Source organism: Cryptosporidium ryanae (genome assembly GCF_009792415.1).
Source record: "Cryptosporidium ryanae isolate 45019 chromosome Unknown contig_11, whole genome shotgun sequence".
NCBI lineage: Eukaryota > Apicomplexa > Conoidasida > Eucoccidiorida > Cryptosporidiidae > Cryptosporidium > Cryptosporidium ryanae.
Genome location: NW_027125521.1, coordinates 86,097 through 102,238, shown reverse-complemented (window position 1 = coordinate 102,238; position 16,142 = coordinate 86,097). Strand labels below are relative to the sequence as shown.

Sequence of the window (16,142 nt, the reverse complement as noted above, 5' to 3'; positions counted from 1 at the left end):
ACAAGCGTTACTCAGAACACCTAACGCTCTACTATGAACATTGAATAAAGTGACTTATTTTTCGCTTTAATAATCAGCTTTAGGACTAAATTAAGGCAAACATAACGTTTTATAGAACTTAGTAGCAATCGTTGCTTTGAACAAAATAGAACAAGTTATGGATTGATTAAGGCTGTTTTAGTTATTTGAAGACACCCATTTTGACTCTTTGTTTTATTCAGGGGTGAATTGGAGAAATAACTTAAATAGCAAGATTTACTCAATTGTTTATTTTATAAGTTCACTCTGACACTCATTGCCTTTTGTGTTTTATACTTCCTTCCTTAGTTAAACCAATACAAGAAGCGTACCAGTACGTCTTTTAGACCCCAAACATCCTGCTCGCCTGTTTAGCTGCGAACAACGTCCCCTGGAGAGTGGAATTAAGGCGAGTCACGTGAATTGGTATTTGTTCAAGTCAAAGAGTCTAACAGGAAAAGAATAGATACAACTCCAAAGTCTTGCTTCTATTGTCCAAGGCGCCAATTTAGCCATGTATCGTTCCAATTGCCAACGCCTGTGATGCTTCTTATGCCTTACCCTATAACAAAACAAATGCCCATTTAACTTCAGGAGCCTCTGACCATAAGTGAACTAAAACGAGCAAGCGTCTCCTATATCAATAATAACGATAAAGACCTCCTACGTCGTATCACATTTAAAATCAAAAGATCCAGGCTGCCCCATGTATTAACTATAAATTAAATACCCGTTTTGCCGCCAAATGGAAATTCCATGAATGTTAGTGAAAATGTAAAGACGATTTAAGAAAACTTATAATACAACTTAGGATTATATTTTAAAAGCTTCGGTATTTATTTGCAGGTGCAATTTGTGAGATACGGAGAGCGACTTGAATTGAGGTTTTCACATTTATCGGATATATACGCATATATGTAGCGAGAGCAATTTAAATACAAAGTGGGGAATAGAGTCAGTGAACAGTAGAAAGTATAGTAATTGAGATTGCCTTTGAGGTTGGTTAATTATTGAATTTTTATACAAGTCTCCTTGCTATGAATAAAAATGAGATTAATGTAAGCGTTTTGAGAAAAGCGATAGAATTTCCGATCAGACTTGAATGGAGAAAGTACATAGATGATAAAATAAAGCCCGGAGAGACGATACTTGAGATATATAACGAGGACAATAAGTTGATTAGTAGGATAAAGTCAACGTGTAGCGGAAGGATAGGAGATTGCTATACGTCAAAAAAGTGTAGAATAATTAAGGAGGAAATAAATGAAGGCGACAATACGATTCACTATATAGGCATTGACGACAATGAAGATAATAACGAGTTTAATTATGGGAATACTTACAGCGAATTCCAGAGTAACGACTCAAATGGGAAAGAAAGAGTGTTCTCACTAAACTTTGAGTCAGCATGTGAATCACCGGAAAGCAGGTCAAATGTCAACAGAAAGCTTTGTCTTGGTTATTATTTGTGCGATCATAATACATTTGTGAGTGGGATTTGCGTTGAATGCGGATACATATTAGATAACAACTCAAAAGGTGACTCAAACACTAACGCTTCTAATACAGACATTTTTTCTGACGATTTGACAAAAAATAAAAAGGCAAATTCCGCGAATGATATTATAAGTGCAGGTTTTATTTCAAACGACGTACATGTAAAATTTAACAGGGAGTACGTAAACGAACAGGAGAAGCTTTTTATATACGAGCTTTTATATTTAAAAAACAAATTAAGTCTCGTACTTGATTTAGACAACACTCTTATTCACGCAAGCTCCAACTTACCTGAAATAAAGAATAACTCCATAAACAACGGAAAAACACCCTTGATTAAGGAAGAATGTGGTAAAAAGTCAAAAGAGGAATGGCTTTATGAGCATTATGTAGATATAAAAACAATTATGAATTGTGGAATTAGCGATGAGACATATGACAGGTACTTTGGTAGTGTTGTACTGATGGAAAAAAAGTCGACGAAAAATGAATTGTTACCAAAAGGCCTTCACATTTTACCACATTACATTACCGCTAATGACAAGGAGTTTGACGTCAAAACCAAAGATTTGTATTTCAAATTGCTAGAAAGCCTAATATTTTGCATACCGTACAATACCGATTCAAATTGGTCATTCGGCTATTACAAACTAAGACCAGGAGTGTTGAACATGTTAAAAGTGCTTTCTAAAGACAAATACGAGATATATATGTATACTATGGGAACCGAGTATCACGCATATATGTCACTGAGAATGCTAGATCCTGAACTTCGTTTTTTCCATTCAAAAAGGATATTTTATAGAAACAACGGATTCGTAGACTCAAATATAAAAAGCATGAGTACGCTATTCCCACATGACCACAGAACCCTTATTATATTGGATGACATTGAGCAAGCCTGGACCGACATCAATTCTCTCTTAAAAGTTTATCCTTATAATTTTTTCCCAAGCAACAATATTCCGAATGATCCAAACAATTTTTCAAGGTACATTTCTATTTTCAGGGCGAACAACAAATGGAACAGATACTTGAATAGGAAAAGATATAGACGGGAATACGGCTCTGAAACAGAGGAGGAGTCAGGGGTTACTGAAAATTCTATTTTTGAAGATGAAAAAAACTCTAAAATCGAAAACGACTCTGCACTTTTCACAGTTAAGCTTTTTCAAGTAATTAAGGAAATAATAAGGGACGAGAAAGACAAACAATTGGTTATACTTCAAAAAATACTTGAGTCTATTCACGAGGCTTATTTTATAGAGTTTAATAAAAGTATTTCAACGCAAGATGACAGTAAATTTGAATACATAAATGATCGAAACAATTATATTATAGAAAACGTATTCAAATACGCACCCAATGTTTCAAATATAATAAAAGTTATGAGGAAAAATGTATTGTTTAATTCCAAAATACAGTTTACTGGTTTTAAAAACAAGTTCTTTTACGACTTTAAGGAAACAGATTTATACAAATGGTGCAGGTACTTCGGGTCATTTGTATTAGACGACAATACTAGTGGAAACAATGACATTAAAAACAAGATTTTAGACTCAAACTCAATTACACCAAATTACTGCATTTGCGAACAGCTTTACACTCAAAAATACCACAATGCAATTGAGAAAAATATACCCTGTTTGACGATTCTTTGGCTAGAAACAATAATATACACTTGGATCAAACCCTGTTACATTAATGCAAGAAATCCAATTTATAAAGATCCAATGTGCACGGAATATCACTCTCCTTTTGAATCAATTGAGTTTAACAACAACGATGACTTTGTTTTCAACTACAAACACATTGACTTATACAACAGCGTGAACTCTAAAACGGCCAATGAACAAATGTGGCAGGAGGTTTTCGACGACATTAACTTCCCAATTGATAATGATTCAAGCGACTCGAGCAGTGACTAAGCGAGCTGAACCATGACATTCAGCAATTCGCCTCTCCGTGACCAACACTTAAATATCTACTTGTACTCTATTGGGTTTTCCGTAACTTTCATCTGACTTATCCGGGTAAAGTGACTGGATTTTATTTAAAAATCCGAACTTTTTTCGGAACTCCAATATTATCATGCCCTTATAGCTGTATTGCTAATTTACTTCTACCAAACTGTGACTGACACCTTGCGTTACGCGTTAACCCTCAACTATAGTTGCAAACCTGTCTGTTAATAGCTTCTCTGAACACATATAACTTATGTGAATACCCACCGAGTGTACTCACCCTCTTAAAACAATCCCGTACATTCTTCACTCTTGTGAGTGCATAATAATATTACTTCACAGTTCATTTGGCGGGAAACACTATTGAATTTACCATAATGCATATAAATATACTCGGAAATCAATTTAATTCACCTAGTGAATGCAGTTAGTGTTTGAGTATAAATTACATGATATATTTGAATATAAATTACCTCTTTCTTTCGACACTGTATGTACAGATTACCTGCCTTTTTCACATAAACAGTGCAAGGAAATAAAGTAGCAAAATTAAACGAAGTTATTGTTTAACGATAGCTAAATTAAATCTTTGGTTGTTGATTATAAAAGCACTTTATTCCTGTGTTGCATGTATTATAACGAATAAATTAGATACACAAAGTAGGTTTAATATCAAAGGAACATAATGTCAGAAAAACTGAGTAAAAAACAAACTAAATCCGAGCTCGTTAAAATACTCGGTAAATCGACAAGTACGACGAGGGAGAAGAACCAGGCAATCAAACTTTTGAAAAAATTTCCACCTAATCAGAAGGATTATTTAGATAAGAATTTGGACAAACTGAAGTTTTCAATTAAGAAAAATAATTTATTCTTTTTTATGTAAGTTTAGGTTATTTCCGCAATAAATTAACTTCAAAATTAGGTGCTATAGATGTGATAAGCCAAAACAATCCAACATACAGGTTCAGTGTAAATTAAAAGGTGAGTTTAATACTTATAAGTAGATCATCCTGTTTTTTCAAATAATAATAATAATGTAAATTACAGATGAGAACTACAGTATATGTCACTGCTGCTACTTATCACTAGAAAGTAGCATTGAACTCAATAGAATCAGAAATTTCAACAAGTAAATTAAACTATATTTATTATTACTAAATCCAATGTTAATTTCACTTAGCTATTTTACAAAGGTAAAGTATGCAATTAATGTCACTAACTTCAGATTTTACCTGTTGTCGCCTAAACTAATGCCTTTCTTTCCTCCATAATCGTTGCTAGGATTATTCAAGTAATCTATATTCCCATTTTGAGCGTTATCGTTCATGCCAGAATCACTGCTTAAACCGTTTTCTGGCGTTTTTTTAATGTTATTTAAAGAATTTTTATTATCTAAATTATTATCGTCTTCAATGCCGTTAATTGCATCTGAGGAATTAACATGCCATCCCGGAGTGATGTGCATTTCATCATCAGGTGGAAGCCATATTTTAGATACTCCTTTACTCGGAAAACTAGGCAGAGGTATTGAATTTATTTCGTTTGAGATTGATTTATTCAATAAAAACGAATTCTGGTTAACTATGTTCGAATTTATGTAATTAGAAATCGCCATTTTAGCATCATTTTCTTCAATTCTAAATCTTGAATTCAATTTTGTATATTCATTCGATTTTATAATTAGTTCTTGACTAATAGCTGTGATTTGCCAATTTATATATTTAAATATTTAGAAATCAAAGAGAACTTTATTGTTTATTCTTTTAATTATACATTAAACTTACAGAACGCAACATTTAAAAGTTGGTCTAGTATCCTGTCGTCATAACTATCAATGTTCATGTCACTTATCAAATTTTTAATGGAAGCTATTGATTCAGGAATGATCTTAATGTATTTTTTCTAAATAAGATTAAACAAAAATATCTAGTGTCACATCACTAATATAAATTAGGTGTAATATATATATACCCTTCTTATTTTATCCTTTATCAGTGAGACGAATATAACACCCTCTAACTCCCGTAACCAAAACATGATAGAGCACTGAGGAGTAAATAGATTATCTTCATCTCCACTATCCTTAATCTACATTATACACCCAATCATATTTAAACTTACATCGCTCATTTCAAATATATACTACCTGGCAAAGACAAAATCGAGTTAAAATTAAAAAAGGAAATAAAAATCACCTCCTTCTCTGTCAAAATACTAATATCCGCAAAAGAATAAAAACTGTTTATTAACTTAACTGAGTTATTTAACTACTTGATCAATAAACAGAAGTGACATGAATTTAGCTTGGCACAAACCACTACGTGGCGCGCGAAACTCCTGTTCTGACGGTGATTGAATGTTTAAAATAAATCTAGGAGAAAACAAGTATTGTAGCTTAAAGTGAAAAAATTCTAGCTATAGCACTCATGGCTCGCTTTAAACACGTAAAGTTGAGTATTATTTGACAATTACACGAAATCCGCTATTCATTTAAAATAATTCATTATTATGAGCTCATGAAGAAAAAATTATATACGAATATATTAGTTTTTAAGTACTACATGCAAATTAAATGCATGTGGACAATTTTTACAAATAATAAAAGTGCATTAAAGTTGTATACAATGACACTGAAAATGCATGCATGACACGAAAACGAGATTAAAAAAATGAGAAAACAGTGGTTTTGAGACGTAAATTAAAAATTATAATGCAGTATGAAATACTTATAATGCAACAATGGCATTATCCGGATGCGTATGTTAATTATTAAATTCAGTTTTAAGATAAATTATTTATTTTAAAAGAAATAGCTAAATAAATTTATAAGATAACCATATTGTATATTATACAAACATATATATTATTTTATTAGCATATTCTAAACAAGGATGCTTAGCAAAAGACATATCTTCAGTTTTGCAACAATTGTAGTAGGGGCCTCAGCAACAGGAATATTCCGTCAGTTCTCGAGCAATAATGGCGGAGTTGCGAATAAAAGTTCTTCAGTGGATGATTCAAACCCATGTCATGTTACGTGTTCAAGAGAATACTCACCCGTCTGTGCAACGGATGCAGAAACATACGAAAATGTTTGTTTATTTGGGATAGCAAAATGCATAAATAAAGATTTGCAACTCGTTGCAAATGTTACATGTCCAGACTTCCTCACACATTTATCGCAAATGACTCATAAAAGAGTGCTCGAAGGACCAAATTCGTTAGATTCTGCATACGGTGCTATAGGAAACCTTACAAAAGGCAAGCCTGATTTTATTTCTTCTGCATTAAGTTCAATCCCAATTATAAAAATTCCAAGTTTAAATTTACCACTTTTTGGAATTTCATCTAATCCAACCCAATTATTAAAGTTTCAAACTAGCACAACCACTAACGCCACTACTTCGGAAGCACAAGATATCGATAATTCTGATTCATCAACGTATTCAACACAAGTAGCGGAGAGCGAGGATGAAGCAGCCTCAACAGAGTTAGTAAGTGACAGTGTTAGCAGTTTGCCGGCAACTGAGCCTGTGGAAAGTTTGAATAAAGACGAGTCTTCTTCTGATTTAGAGACTGAAAATAGTACGGGTAAATCAAGCATCGTTTCATCTAAGTCGTCTTTATTTGGAAACAAGGGAAAACATATTTCAGGAAAATCAAGGAAGATGATAGAAGTGAGGTCACAAAATAAAGAGGAAGAAGGAGTTCTTTCGAGTATAGCAAAATCATTACAAGGCAGATTAAATATCGGCAATCAGGAAAATAACGATGGTTTATCTGGAAAAAACAATAATAATAGTGGCGGAATCTTGGGAAACTCCGGACTTATATTGAGTAACTTAGATGATACAAAGGCAACTGTCCAAGGCATGATTAAGACAATCCCATACGTCCCAGGAAGAGTAAATAATAATTCAACGAACGTAAGTATAATTGAAGAATTATCTAGTATTATTAAATTACCGAACGGCACTTTTGAAGGAAAGGGACTCTTGGGAAATATAACAGATAACGAGGCATTAAGTAACATTATTGAAAGGAGAGAAGTGAAAAATATAACGGCCAATTTAAATGATATTCCATATATTAAAAACATTACTTCAGCCATCATGGAAACAAGCGTTTTATCTGATTCTGAATCAAAGGAATCAGAGCCTCTCTCTAATGCCATTCCTCATGGTGGAAGGTTAAATGCCACCGAGGTTGTTAAGAACCTCAGTTCATCGTTAAGCAATATCTCAAGGAACGCTGCAGACCAAAATGAAAATCAGACTCAAGTATTATCTCGAGATTAGTAGTAAATGAGCGACGGTATAGAAGATAGAATAAAATGAATAATAATCTATTAATTTACTCAATTATTTATTTACTCTATATGAGATGATAGTAAATAATAAAGTGTAAGGTTATTAACGTAATGGTAAAACTAAATATAGTTGATGAGAAAAGTATTTAAATATTATTCTTAATCATTATTTAGTTGATTATTTTCTTCTCTTAATAATGTCACTATCCATATACCTAAAAGTTACAAAGTAAATTTACAGGGTTAAACTTCATATATATAAAATATTCAAGAGAAAAAGTCAAGTATGGCAATTATTAAAAACTCATGTTATTTCTTTAATCCCATACACTTTAACTAGAAATATTCACTTGAGCTATGTAAAAAAACCTGATTTTTTTTGTTAAATTCAGTCTAAAACAATTTATTATTAAACCTTTTTTTATGAAGCTTAATTCACCTAAACACCACTAATTACATATTTGTTTCTACACTATTCATTTGGATAATACCGAAATAAATAAGAAAAATGCTTCAGAGTGGAAAAGATGCTATTATTAATTGAAATTCTGCATTTATTACTATCTTAAAACCGACCCTAATGTTTAAAAGTCAATCAGCTTCAAGCCATATTCGTTTTTTAAGCTTAACGTAAATAACTGGAATAATTAAGTTATAGTAAAACGACTTTGCAATAAACAGCACTACATTTAAGTATTAAATAACAATAAGCATCGTCAGCCAATCCAAGAAGCCTTTTGCCTTACGAAAGCAAAGCTAATCAACAGACAAAAGCAAAAGTTAGGTTAAATATAAATTAAAAATGTCATTTTTTAGTCTAATTTTCTATGTTAATTTTATCTTAACACCTAAGTCTTTTCCCTTCTAATCAAAAAAGTGTAAATTCAACCCTTTACTCGGTTTTTTTATTTTGAAGTAATCTATTGTCAACGTTTATCCTTTCCATATTCATAGAGGCGATTGACTTGTCCAATTCCCTTTGAAATACAGGCGAGTTTGGAATATTTAGAGATTCCAATCCCATTGCATTTATGTTATTATCAAGGCTATTTGTACCTTCTACCAAACTATTTGAAACACCGCTGTTTCCGGATAAGGATGTTATTAGTCCAGCGTTGTTAAGTCCTCTCATCACTCCGTCGAACTTATCGTGACCATCATCACTGTTTACAGTTACAAGTGTATTTCCAACTAAAAGTGACTGCTGTTGTATTTGTTGGAGTTGCTGCAATTGTTGCAATTGCTGTAGCTGTTGTTGTATTTGCTGTTGTTGTTGTATTTGCTGTTGCAGTTGCTTCAATTGCTGTTGTTGCAGCTGTTGTTGTTGCAAGAGGCCAGTTACATCTCCTGGATTTCTCGATCCTATATTTTGATATAGAAAAGGCACTTGATCATTGGGAATCCCGCCGCCTGTACCATTAAGTGTCGTCTGAATTAGTGGCTGCATTTGTGATTGAATTTGCATTTGCGGAATTTGAATTGGTATTGGTAGTTGCGGTTGTGATTGCAGTTGATACGGAGACAAAGCTTGTGGGTGAGACTGCGTCTGTGAAACTGATTGTAACTGATTTTGAACAGGCGTTGCATTCTTGGTTGAGGTCTGATTTTGGTTTTTTGACTGAATTTGAGGGTAAGACTGACTCTGTAATTGAGCTATTTGAATTTGAGCCTGTATTAGATTCTGAATTTGCGCTTGAATTTGCGCTTGAATTTGATTCTGCAGCTGAATTTGCTGTTGTTGCTGCTGCTGCCCAAATGTATGTGCATGCCCACCCTTCAACAATTGGTTTTGGAATAAATGCTGGAACTGGACTGGATTCTGATTCTGAATTTGACCTTGCGCTTGTGGTTGTGACTGTGTCTGTGACTGAGGACGTGTCTGAGTCTGAGTCTGAGTCTGAGTCTGAGTCTGAGTCTGAGTCTGTGGCTGTGGCTGTGGCTGTGGCTGTGGCTGTGTCTGTGTTTGTTGTTGGATCAGACCCTGAGGCTGGATCTGATTCTGAGGCTGGGTCTGATTCTGAGGCTGGGTCTGATTCTGAGGTTGGATCTGACCGAGACTTTGGATATGGCTTTTGCTTAGACTCTTAATCTGATTTTGGATTTGGTTCTGCAATACTTGTTGCTGCAATACTTGTTGTTGGAACATTTGTTGTAGTTGAGAGATATTTCTTTGAAATACCTGTGACTGAACTTGAGGATTATTCAATCCCTGATTAGCAACGGAATAATCAACTAAACCCCCACCAATTCCAACAGACGTACAGCTTCCAATAATATTGTTATCAACAGGAACGCCGTTACTATTGCCGTTGTTTGCACTACCGTTGTTGCTACTGTTGCTATTACCATTGTTATTGTTCAAAATTACATTATTTATATCCCCTGTTGAAATCAAAGAATTATCAGAATATTTTTTACTTATCCCCAACAACAGTTCACCGGTATCTTTTTGTAAGTCACTTTTTGCATGTGGAATATTCAATGACGTAATCTGTGTATGAACTTGAACTGGATTCGCATTTCCGGAAATTTTACTGGGAACTACTAATTGGTTTACCGGATTAGGAGCTGAATTTACATTTCGAATGCTTGAATTTAAATTGCTCAAAGTCGAATTCGGACTGGGATTTGAGCTCACACTTTGACTAGAACTTATTGAGTTTAAGTTGAGGGAGTTGTTATTCAACTCCAAACAGTTGTTAAGTGAGTAATCCGCATAACCATTACTTAGACTACCTGCGTTATTGGAATCAAGAATTCCGCCCTGTGGTCCATTGCTTGAAGCAACATTCTTAAATTGGTCCTGCAAGGTTTGTTGAAACATAAGTTGTTGTTGGAGATACTGATTCATTAATATATTGTTCCAGCTTTCTTTGCTGCTTCCAGAGTTGGTCATGCCAATTGCACCTTCAACCTTTTGGTCAGCTATTACATTGCCACCAACACCACCGTTGCTTAGTGCAGTGTTTCTGTTGCTATTATTAACGAGACCTGTTGAAATAACCGAGTTGCCTCCTGAGTTATTTGTCGTTCCGATTAGACCTCCCATATTACCTGTCGTTCCCATCATATTCGCAAGTAACAGGGGAGGAATCTTCTGAATTTGACTGGTACTCATTAGATTTCCACTTATACTTTCAGGTAAGTTAGTCAAAATATTTCCGTTGTTGTCGCCTCCGGTTCCACTAGCATTAATATTATTCCTAGTGTCACCGCTGTTTTTTAAGTTGTTTATATTTCCTCCTATCCTCCCCGGTACCGAAGAGGTATTAATTCCGGACCCAAATTGCGCTTTTACAATCTGGCTAAGCGCTTGTCCCTGTAAACTATTATTGATATTGTTTATTAGAACATTCCCGCCCGATCCGGCAAGCCCGTTGCCTTGGAGATTTAAATTGTAATGGGAGCGAGTCGCGCTGCCGTTGTCAAACAAACTGTTGTAGGGAATTACTCCTGGGTTCAAAGTTACTCCAAAATTGGGAGGAACTTTAGACTGATTACTACTACCGCCTGCATGACTGTTCTTCACACCCTCAAAGGTGCTTGAGTTAGTGTTGGAATCTGAGAAGCGGTTGTTTTTCTGGTGAAGCATCTCGTTTGCGTCTACACCGGTTCCAAAGCCTCCCCCTCCTGTCGTTTTGTCTTCCCCAATCCCGGCTCCCGGAACAAGTGCGGAGTTGAAGGCCATCTCAGACTCGCCCTTGAGGCCGTTGCCTGTGCCTCCCCCCGATCCAAAGATTGTGTCTCTCTTGCTCTCAACAAAAGAAACGTTACAACTAACATTGTTGTTGTCCTTGTAACCTGAATTGCCTCTCTTTTTCCTCGTATGTTTGTTCCTCTCTATATGACTCTGACCACTGCCGTTTGACATTTGGTTTGCCTTGCTTTTAGATGAAAGGCCTCGACTGTGGCAGTTCCCCTGACCTTGGGTACCTTGTGAACTAGTCGTGATACCGGAGTTCGAACGGTAGAGTAAAGACTGATCGTTGTTTCCTTCAATTGAGTTGACGGACGACGTCTGATCTGACTGTTGAGACTGGTTACTTTTTCCTGGAAAAATGGTCAAAGAATCAAATAAACTGCTGCTATTTATGCTGCCTCCGTTGCTTGACAGAGAGTCATTAGAATCGGCAAATTGATTCATGTACAAGAACACCGAAGCCCTTAAATCCTTTTTTGATATCCTCGGCTCGATAATGTGGTCCGTGAGTACCTGACTGTTTTTAAAGTCATAGTCCTGGAATATAATTGGAACGTTGTTTGGAATTGAAGTTGTACCTTCAGTAGAGTCACTGTGAATGTTAATGTTGTATACAGGAGATATTAAAGAATGTATGTTCTTCGGTAGTATGTACCCGTTTGACAGGTTGTCCATTAAGTACTTGTCATTATTGACTTTGCCGGACAAATAGCTGTAATTCGAGTAAGCTACATCATCGTGAATTCTAAATATAGACTTGTATATAACTTCGTCCAAAGCGGTCCAAGACCTCTCCCTCTTTCTGTGATCCCCCATCAACTCGCTCTTGTAGCTATCATATTCGTACAGTTTAAGCTTTTCAGGGAAACTAAGTCCCTCTAACATAGGCAATCTGAATAACGTATGCGGCTTAACTATCGTTCTTTTTAGGGAAGATCTCGACAACATTTTCTCGCTGTAAAAACTCATGTTGTTCAAAGTGTCAAAACAACACTTATTGTACATCTCTCTCATTGAATCACCATATACGTTGTCTACATCTAGCGTTTTGAGAATCTCGTCTATAATATGCTCCCTGTAAGACTGCTTCTTTTGAGATATAATTTCGATACACTTTCTGGTACTAACATTGCTATTCCAGACACGCAACTCAAAGCCGTTTTTGTTTCTAATTAGCTTGTTGTTCCCGTCAAACACGCTTTTCGTCTCGCGCTCCTCGCAGTCGGATTCGGGGAAAGATGAACAGTTACTCGCTTCACTCAGAAATTGACCGTTACTTACATTGAAAGAACCTAACTTGCTGGAGTTCTGCTGACTTTTACTCTGGCCCTTGAAGTACTGAACCAGTCTTAAAATTCTCTTCAAGCCTAGCGAATACTTGTATTTGTAGTAAAAGTCGATGCAGTCCTTAATGCTCTTGTGTTCCATAAAAGAAGATATTCTTTTAAAGTCTTTCGGATACATTAAATACTTTTCTATAAACAACCTTATCTCAGAGAGACTCCAAATCGTATTCAAATTCCTGTCGCTCTCTTCTTCCACATTTACTATTTTGTTGTTATTGTTTGTAAAAATGACTGGATTCAAACTTCCGGAGAACACAACAGGATCTCCGTCCATGATGGCATATTCTATGTCGGAAGGGAACTTAAATATGCAGTTCTCAAACCAAAGAGGAGAGGGGCCTATAAAACTCGATGACGACGTCGTCATTTGCATCCACTCTCTCTGTGCCTGTTTTTGGTGCACTATCTCCTTTTCTTTTTCTCTATTCTTTATATTATTCACATTTATTTCCTTTTCCTTTGATCCGAAAGATCCACCTCCCATCAAAACAGGTCCTGAACCTGATCTTGACGTATCAATTGGATATTGAGGCACCGTTGTACCGGAAATGTTTATCTTATCTTGATTACAGTTACCCACTAATCCGCCAATTCCCTTATCTTCGTTTGTGTTCAAACCATTTTGAGGTTTACTCTGATTCTCTATAGAGAGTCCCTTGGTCTTTTTTGTGCCTAGAACGGTTCCGGGTACCGCTGTGCCCCTTCTTCTCCTCAAGTTAACGCCTGTAGAGCCATGCTCCTCTTCCTCGTCAATCCGGATCTCCAAGTTCTCAGATTCGTGCTCAGTCTTTTGCATTGCAGATCTGTTAATTCCCTCCTCTAGACCTGTCTTATCGTGCTTAAAGTCGCAGTTTCTGCTTTTTTTGTCCATTGATACAAAAACCCTGCTGGAGTTCTTGAACGAAACAGGAAATGAAAGACTTGAAAAAGACATTCTTAGTGTCTTCTCTCTGTCGTTTTTCCTATACAAGGGAAGCAAATCCAAGAACTTGTGGTAAGCCTTGAATCTAAAACCGTGTTTGAAGTAGCCTATTGGCAACGGGACTATCTGATCTGGATGGTCTATTGCCCTTACAGGCAAACATCCCCATGTAAATTCCTTGTTTTTTTCGCTATTCCCAATCTCCATATGCCTAACGTATCTTCTGTATTCAGAGTTAACGGAGGGGATGAGTCTCTTCAAATTCAACAACTCGTTTCTTACAAACAACTTCCTCCTCCCAATGTGCTTCCTAACCTTCTTTATCTTCTCTGGAACTCCGAAAAGATTCAATGGATGGTAAAAGTTTCCGTTTATGGGTCTCAAATTCTTAATAACCTCGAGCCCTTCCTCTTTTTTGTCGTCAAAATCAACTCCTGTCGGTGATTTGTTCTCAGGTGGATAACATAAGCTTGTGTAATACGGCATTAAAAACACACTCTCTGGAATGCTTAAAATAATCTCATAGTAATCCTGAATCTCACCGTTTGAAATAATATCGTCGCGGTATATCTGTATTATCTTGTTATCTTTATGTCCAAGAATCCCATTTAACACCTCTGCTTCCTCGACCAGGTAATTGTATGTTGGAATATAAAAGGAAAGCTGATTGTTTGTCGCTTCTTTTTCACCATACTCTTTGATCAAATCTTTAAGCTTATTTAAAGAACGGAGTCTTTCTTCATCCTCCCTTTTAAGTAACTCAAGGCAGTCTGAAATCCCAAATTCATTCACATTTCCGTCATTATTAACAAGCATATTGGCGTCCTTATCCTTGCTTCCCTCCCTATTCTCGGCTCCTTCGGCTTCTGCGCAATCCCTTAGACCGTCTATGAACCTGAGTCTTGTTTTCCTGAACGCTTCTGAATTATCACTTCTCAGAAGCTCCTCCAATTCTTTGCTTCTTCCCGGAGAAACTCTTATTTTAACCCTTTGTCTGGCAAGGGAGAAAACACTCGGTTCATTCTCCATTACAGACGCCAAATAACTGTAATTATTACAATTGCCGTTGTTCTGAATCAGGTTGTCCTCTTTAACTGAATACATAGATTCATTACTCACGCGTGTTCTCTCATTAATTAATTCGCTGTTAGTCTCGTTCTTGTTTTCGCCTTTGGGACTTTCATACAAAGACCCGAACCCGAAGTTCGTTTTGTCTTCATAACTAGAGTCTAATTCTCTAGTTTGACAGACATTAGTGTCCAAAAAAACGTCATCCTCACCTCTCCTTGCTACGTGATCGTCAGTTACAAACTCTATTCCCGGTATTCCCGTTCCAAATGAGCCACTTGGTCCTCCAACTCCGTTTGTTGCACCTCTCATGATGTACTCATATGGAATACCGGACAAAGCCTCCCCCAAAAGCTTATCGCTAGATCTCGAAACAAATGTAATGCTCGATATTCTACAGCACTTGCTCAAGTCGTCTAAAAACGAAAAATTGTGTCCCAATGTACTGCTATTTACCATGTTCAAGGATTTTATGTCTCTTATATTCCTCTCTCCTACATTTATATAAGGTCCTCTCTTGTATTCCTGCGCAACTGGAAGGGTCAAGTCGCTAAACTCTGTGTCGTGATTAAGTCTGAGTCTTCTTAAATAATATTTAGAAGCAAGTGTAATAATGTCAAGCGGTGTTCTGGCTCTAACCATCTTTTCCGTCTCGTCCAAATCATTCTTCTCCTTGCTACTGGTGTTCTTTCTCCTGAAATACCTTCTACTTGTCTTTCTCTTCTTTGCAACCTTCAATTCCTTGTTTCCAACTGAACTGCCTGGGCAAGAAATAGACGAATTATCCACGTTAACGTTGGTGGGAATCGAGACTCCGTCAAACTCTAATGAGTCTCCAAGTGCCTCGTCTCCCTCGATTACATCTTCTGTATCTTCCTCCAACACACTAGTAGTAGTTACGCAATTTTCATTATAATTAAGAACGGAAACTCTTTTCTCATGTTCCCTTCTAAGTGCATTCAACTCCAGACTTATCCTTGATATCTCATCCTGTATCCTGAGAACCGAACTATACTGCTTTTCGCAACTCCTCTTCGCACCCCATTCACTGTTGAACACCAATCTGCTCTGGTCGCAGTCCTCAAAAATGTTTTGCTCCGAGTCCAAAAACTTGGTCATGTTGCTGTTAAATGACTTTAAATGCTCCTTCCCTATCACTCTTAGTCTATTCACATACTTCTCTACTAAATTTTCTATATCGCTGTCTCTCGCATTGCACTTACAGTCAACCTTATAGTCCAATATATTATTCAACAGCATCTCGTCCATGTTCTTGAACATGCTAATGTTGCCAAGAGAAACCAAACCGCTCATT

The 16,142-nt window shown here is 36.2% G+C and overlaps 5 protein-coding genes across 5 annotated transcripts; 3 read left to right on the top strand and 2 right to left on the bottom strand.

Annotated features, from left to right (window-relative positions):
- Nucleotides 1–1,055: 1,055 nt before the first annotated feature.
- Nucleotides 1,056–3,443, top strand: FG386_000177 (uncharacterized protein; the record flags this gene model as incomplete). Its single annotated transcript, XM_067339488.1, has 1 exon — nt 1,056–3,443. One exon carries the CDS (start codon nt 1,056–1,058, stop codon nt 3,441–3,443), a length of 2,388 nt encoding a protein of 795 aa, XP_067198286.1.
- Nucleotides 3,444–4,164: 721 nt separating this feature from the next.
- Nucleotides 4,165–4,533, top strand: FG386_000176 (uncharacterized protein; the record flags this gene model as incomplete). The annotated part of the gene is made up of 3 exons (XM_067339487.1): nt 4,165–4,361; nt 4,405–4,463; nt 4,487–4,533. The coding sequence occupies 3 exons, from the start codon at nt 4,165–4,167 to the stop codon at nt 4,531–4,533; spliced, it is 303 nt and encodes a 100-aa protein (XP_067198285.1).
- Nucleotides 4,534–4,710: 177 nt separating this feature from the next.
- On the bottom strand, nt 4,711–5,612 carry FG386_000175 (uncharacterized protein; the record flags this gene model as incomplete). Its single annotated transcript, XM_067339486.1, has 4 exons — nt 4,711–5,180; nt 5,267–5,384; nt 5,454–5,570; nt 5,604–5,612. The coding sequence occupies 4 exons, from the start codon at nt 5,610–5,612 to the stop codon at nt 4,711–4,713; spliced, it is 714 nt and encodes a 237-aa protein (XP_067198284.1).
- A 761-nt stretch (nt 5,613–6,373) lies between these two features.
- On the top strand, nt 6,374–7,780 carry FG386_000174 (uncharacterized protein; the record flags this gene model as incomplete). Its single annotated transcript, XM_067339485.1, has 1 exon — nt 6,374–7,780. The coding sequence occupies one exon, from the start codon at nt 6,374–6,376 to the stop codon at nt 7,778–7,780; it is 1,407 nt and encodes a 468-aa protein (XP_067198283.1).
- Nucleotides 7,781–8,683: 903 nt separating this feature from the next.
- On the bottom strand, nt 8,684–16,141 carry FG386_000173 (uncharacterized protein; the record flags this gene model as incomplete). The annotated part of the gene is made up of 1 exon (XM_067339484.1): nt 8,684–16,141. One exon carries the CDS (start codon nt 16,139–16,141, stop codon nt 8,684–8,686), a length of 7,458 nt encoding a protein of 2,485 aa, XP_067198282.1.
- Between the last annotated feature and the right edge of the window lies 1 nt (nt 16,142).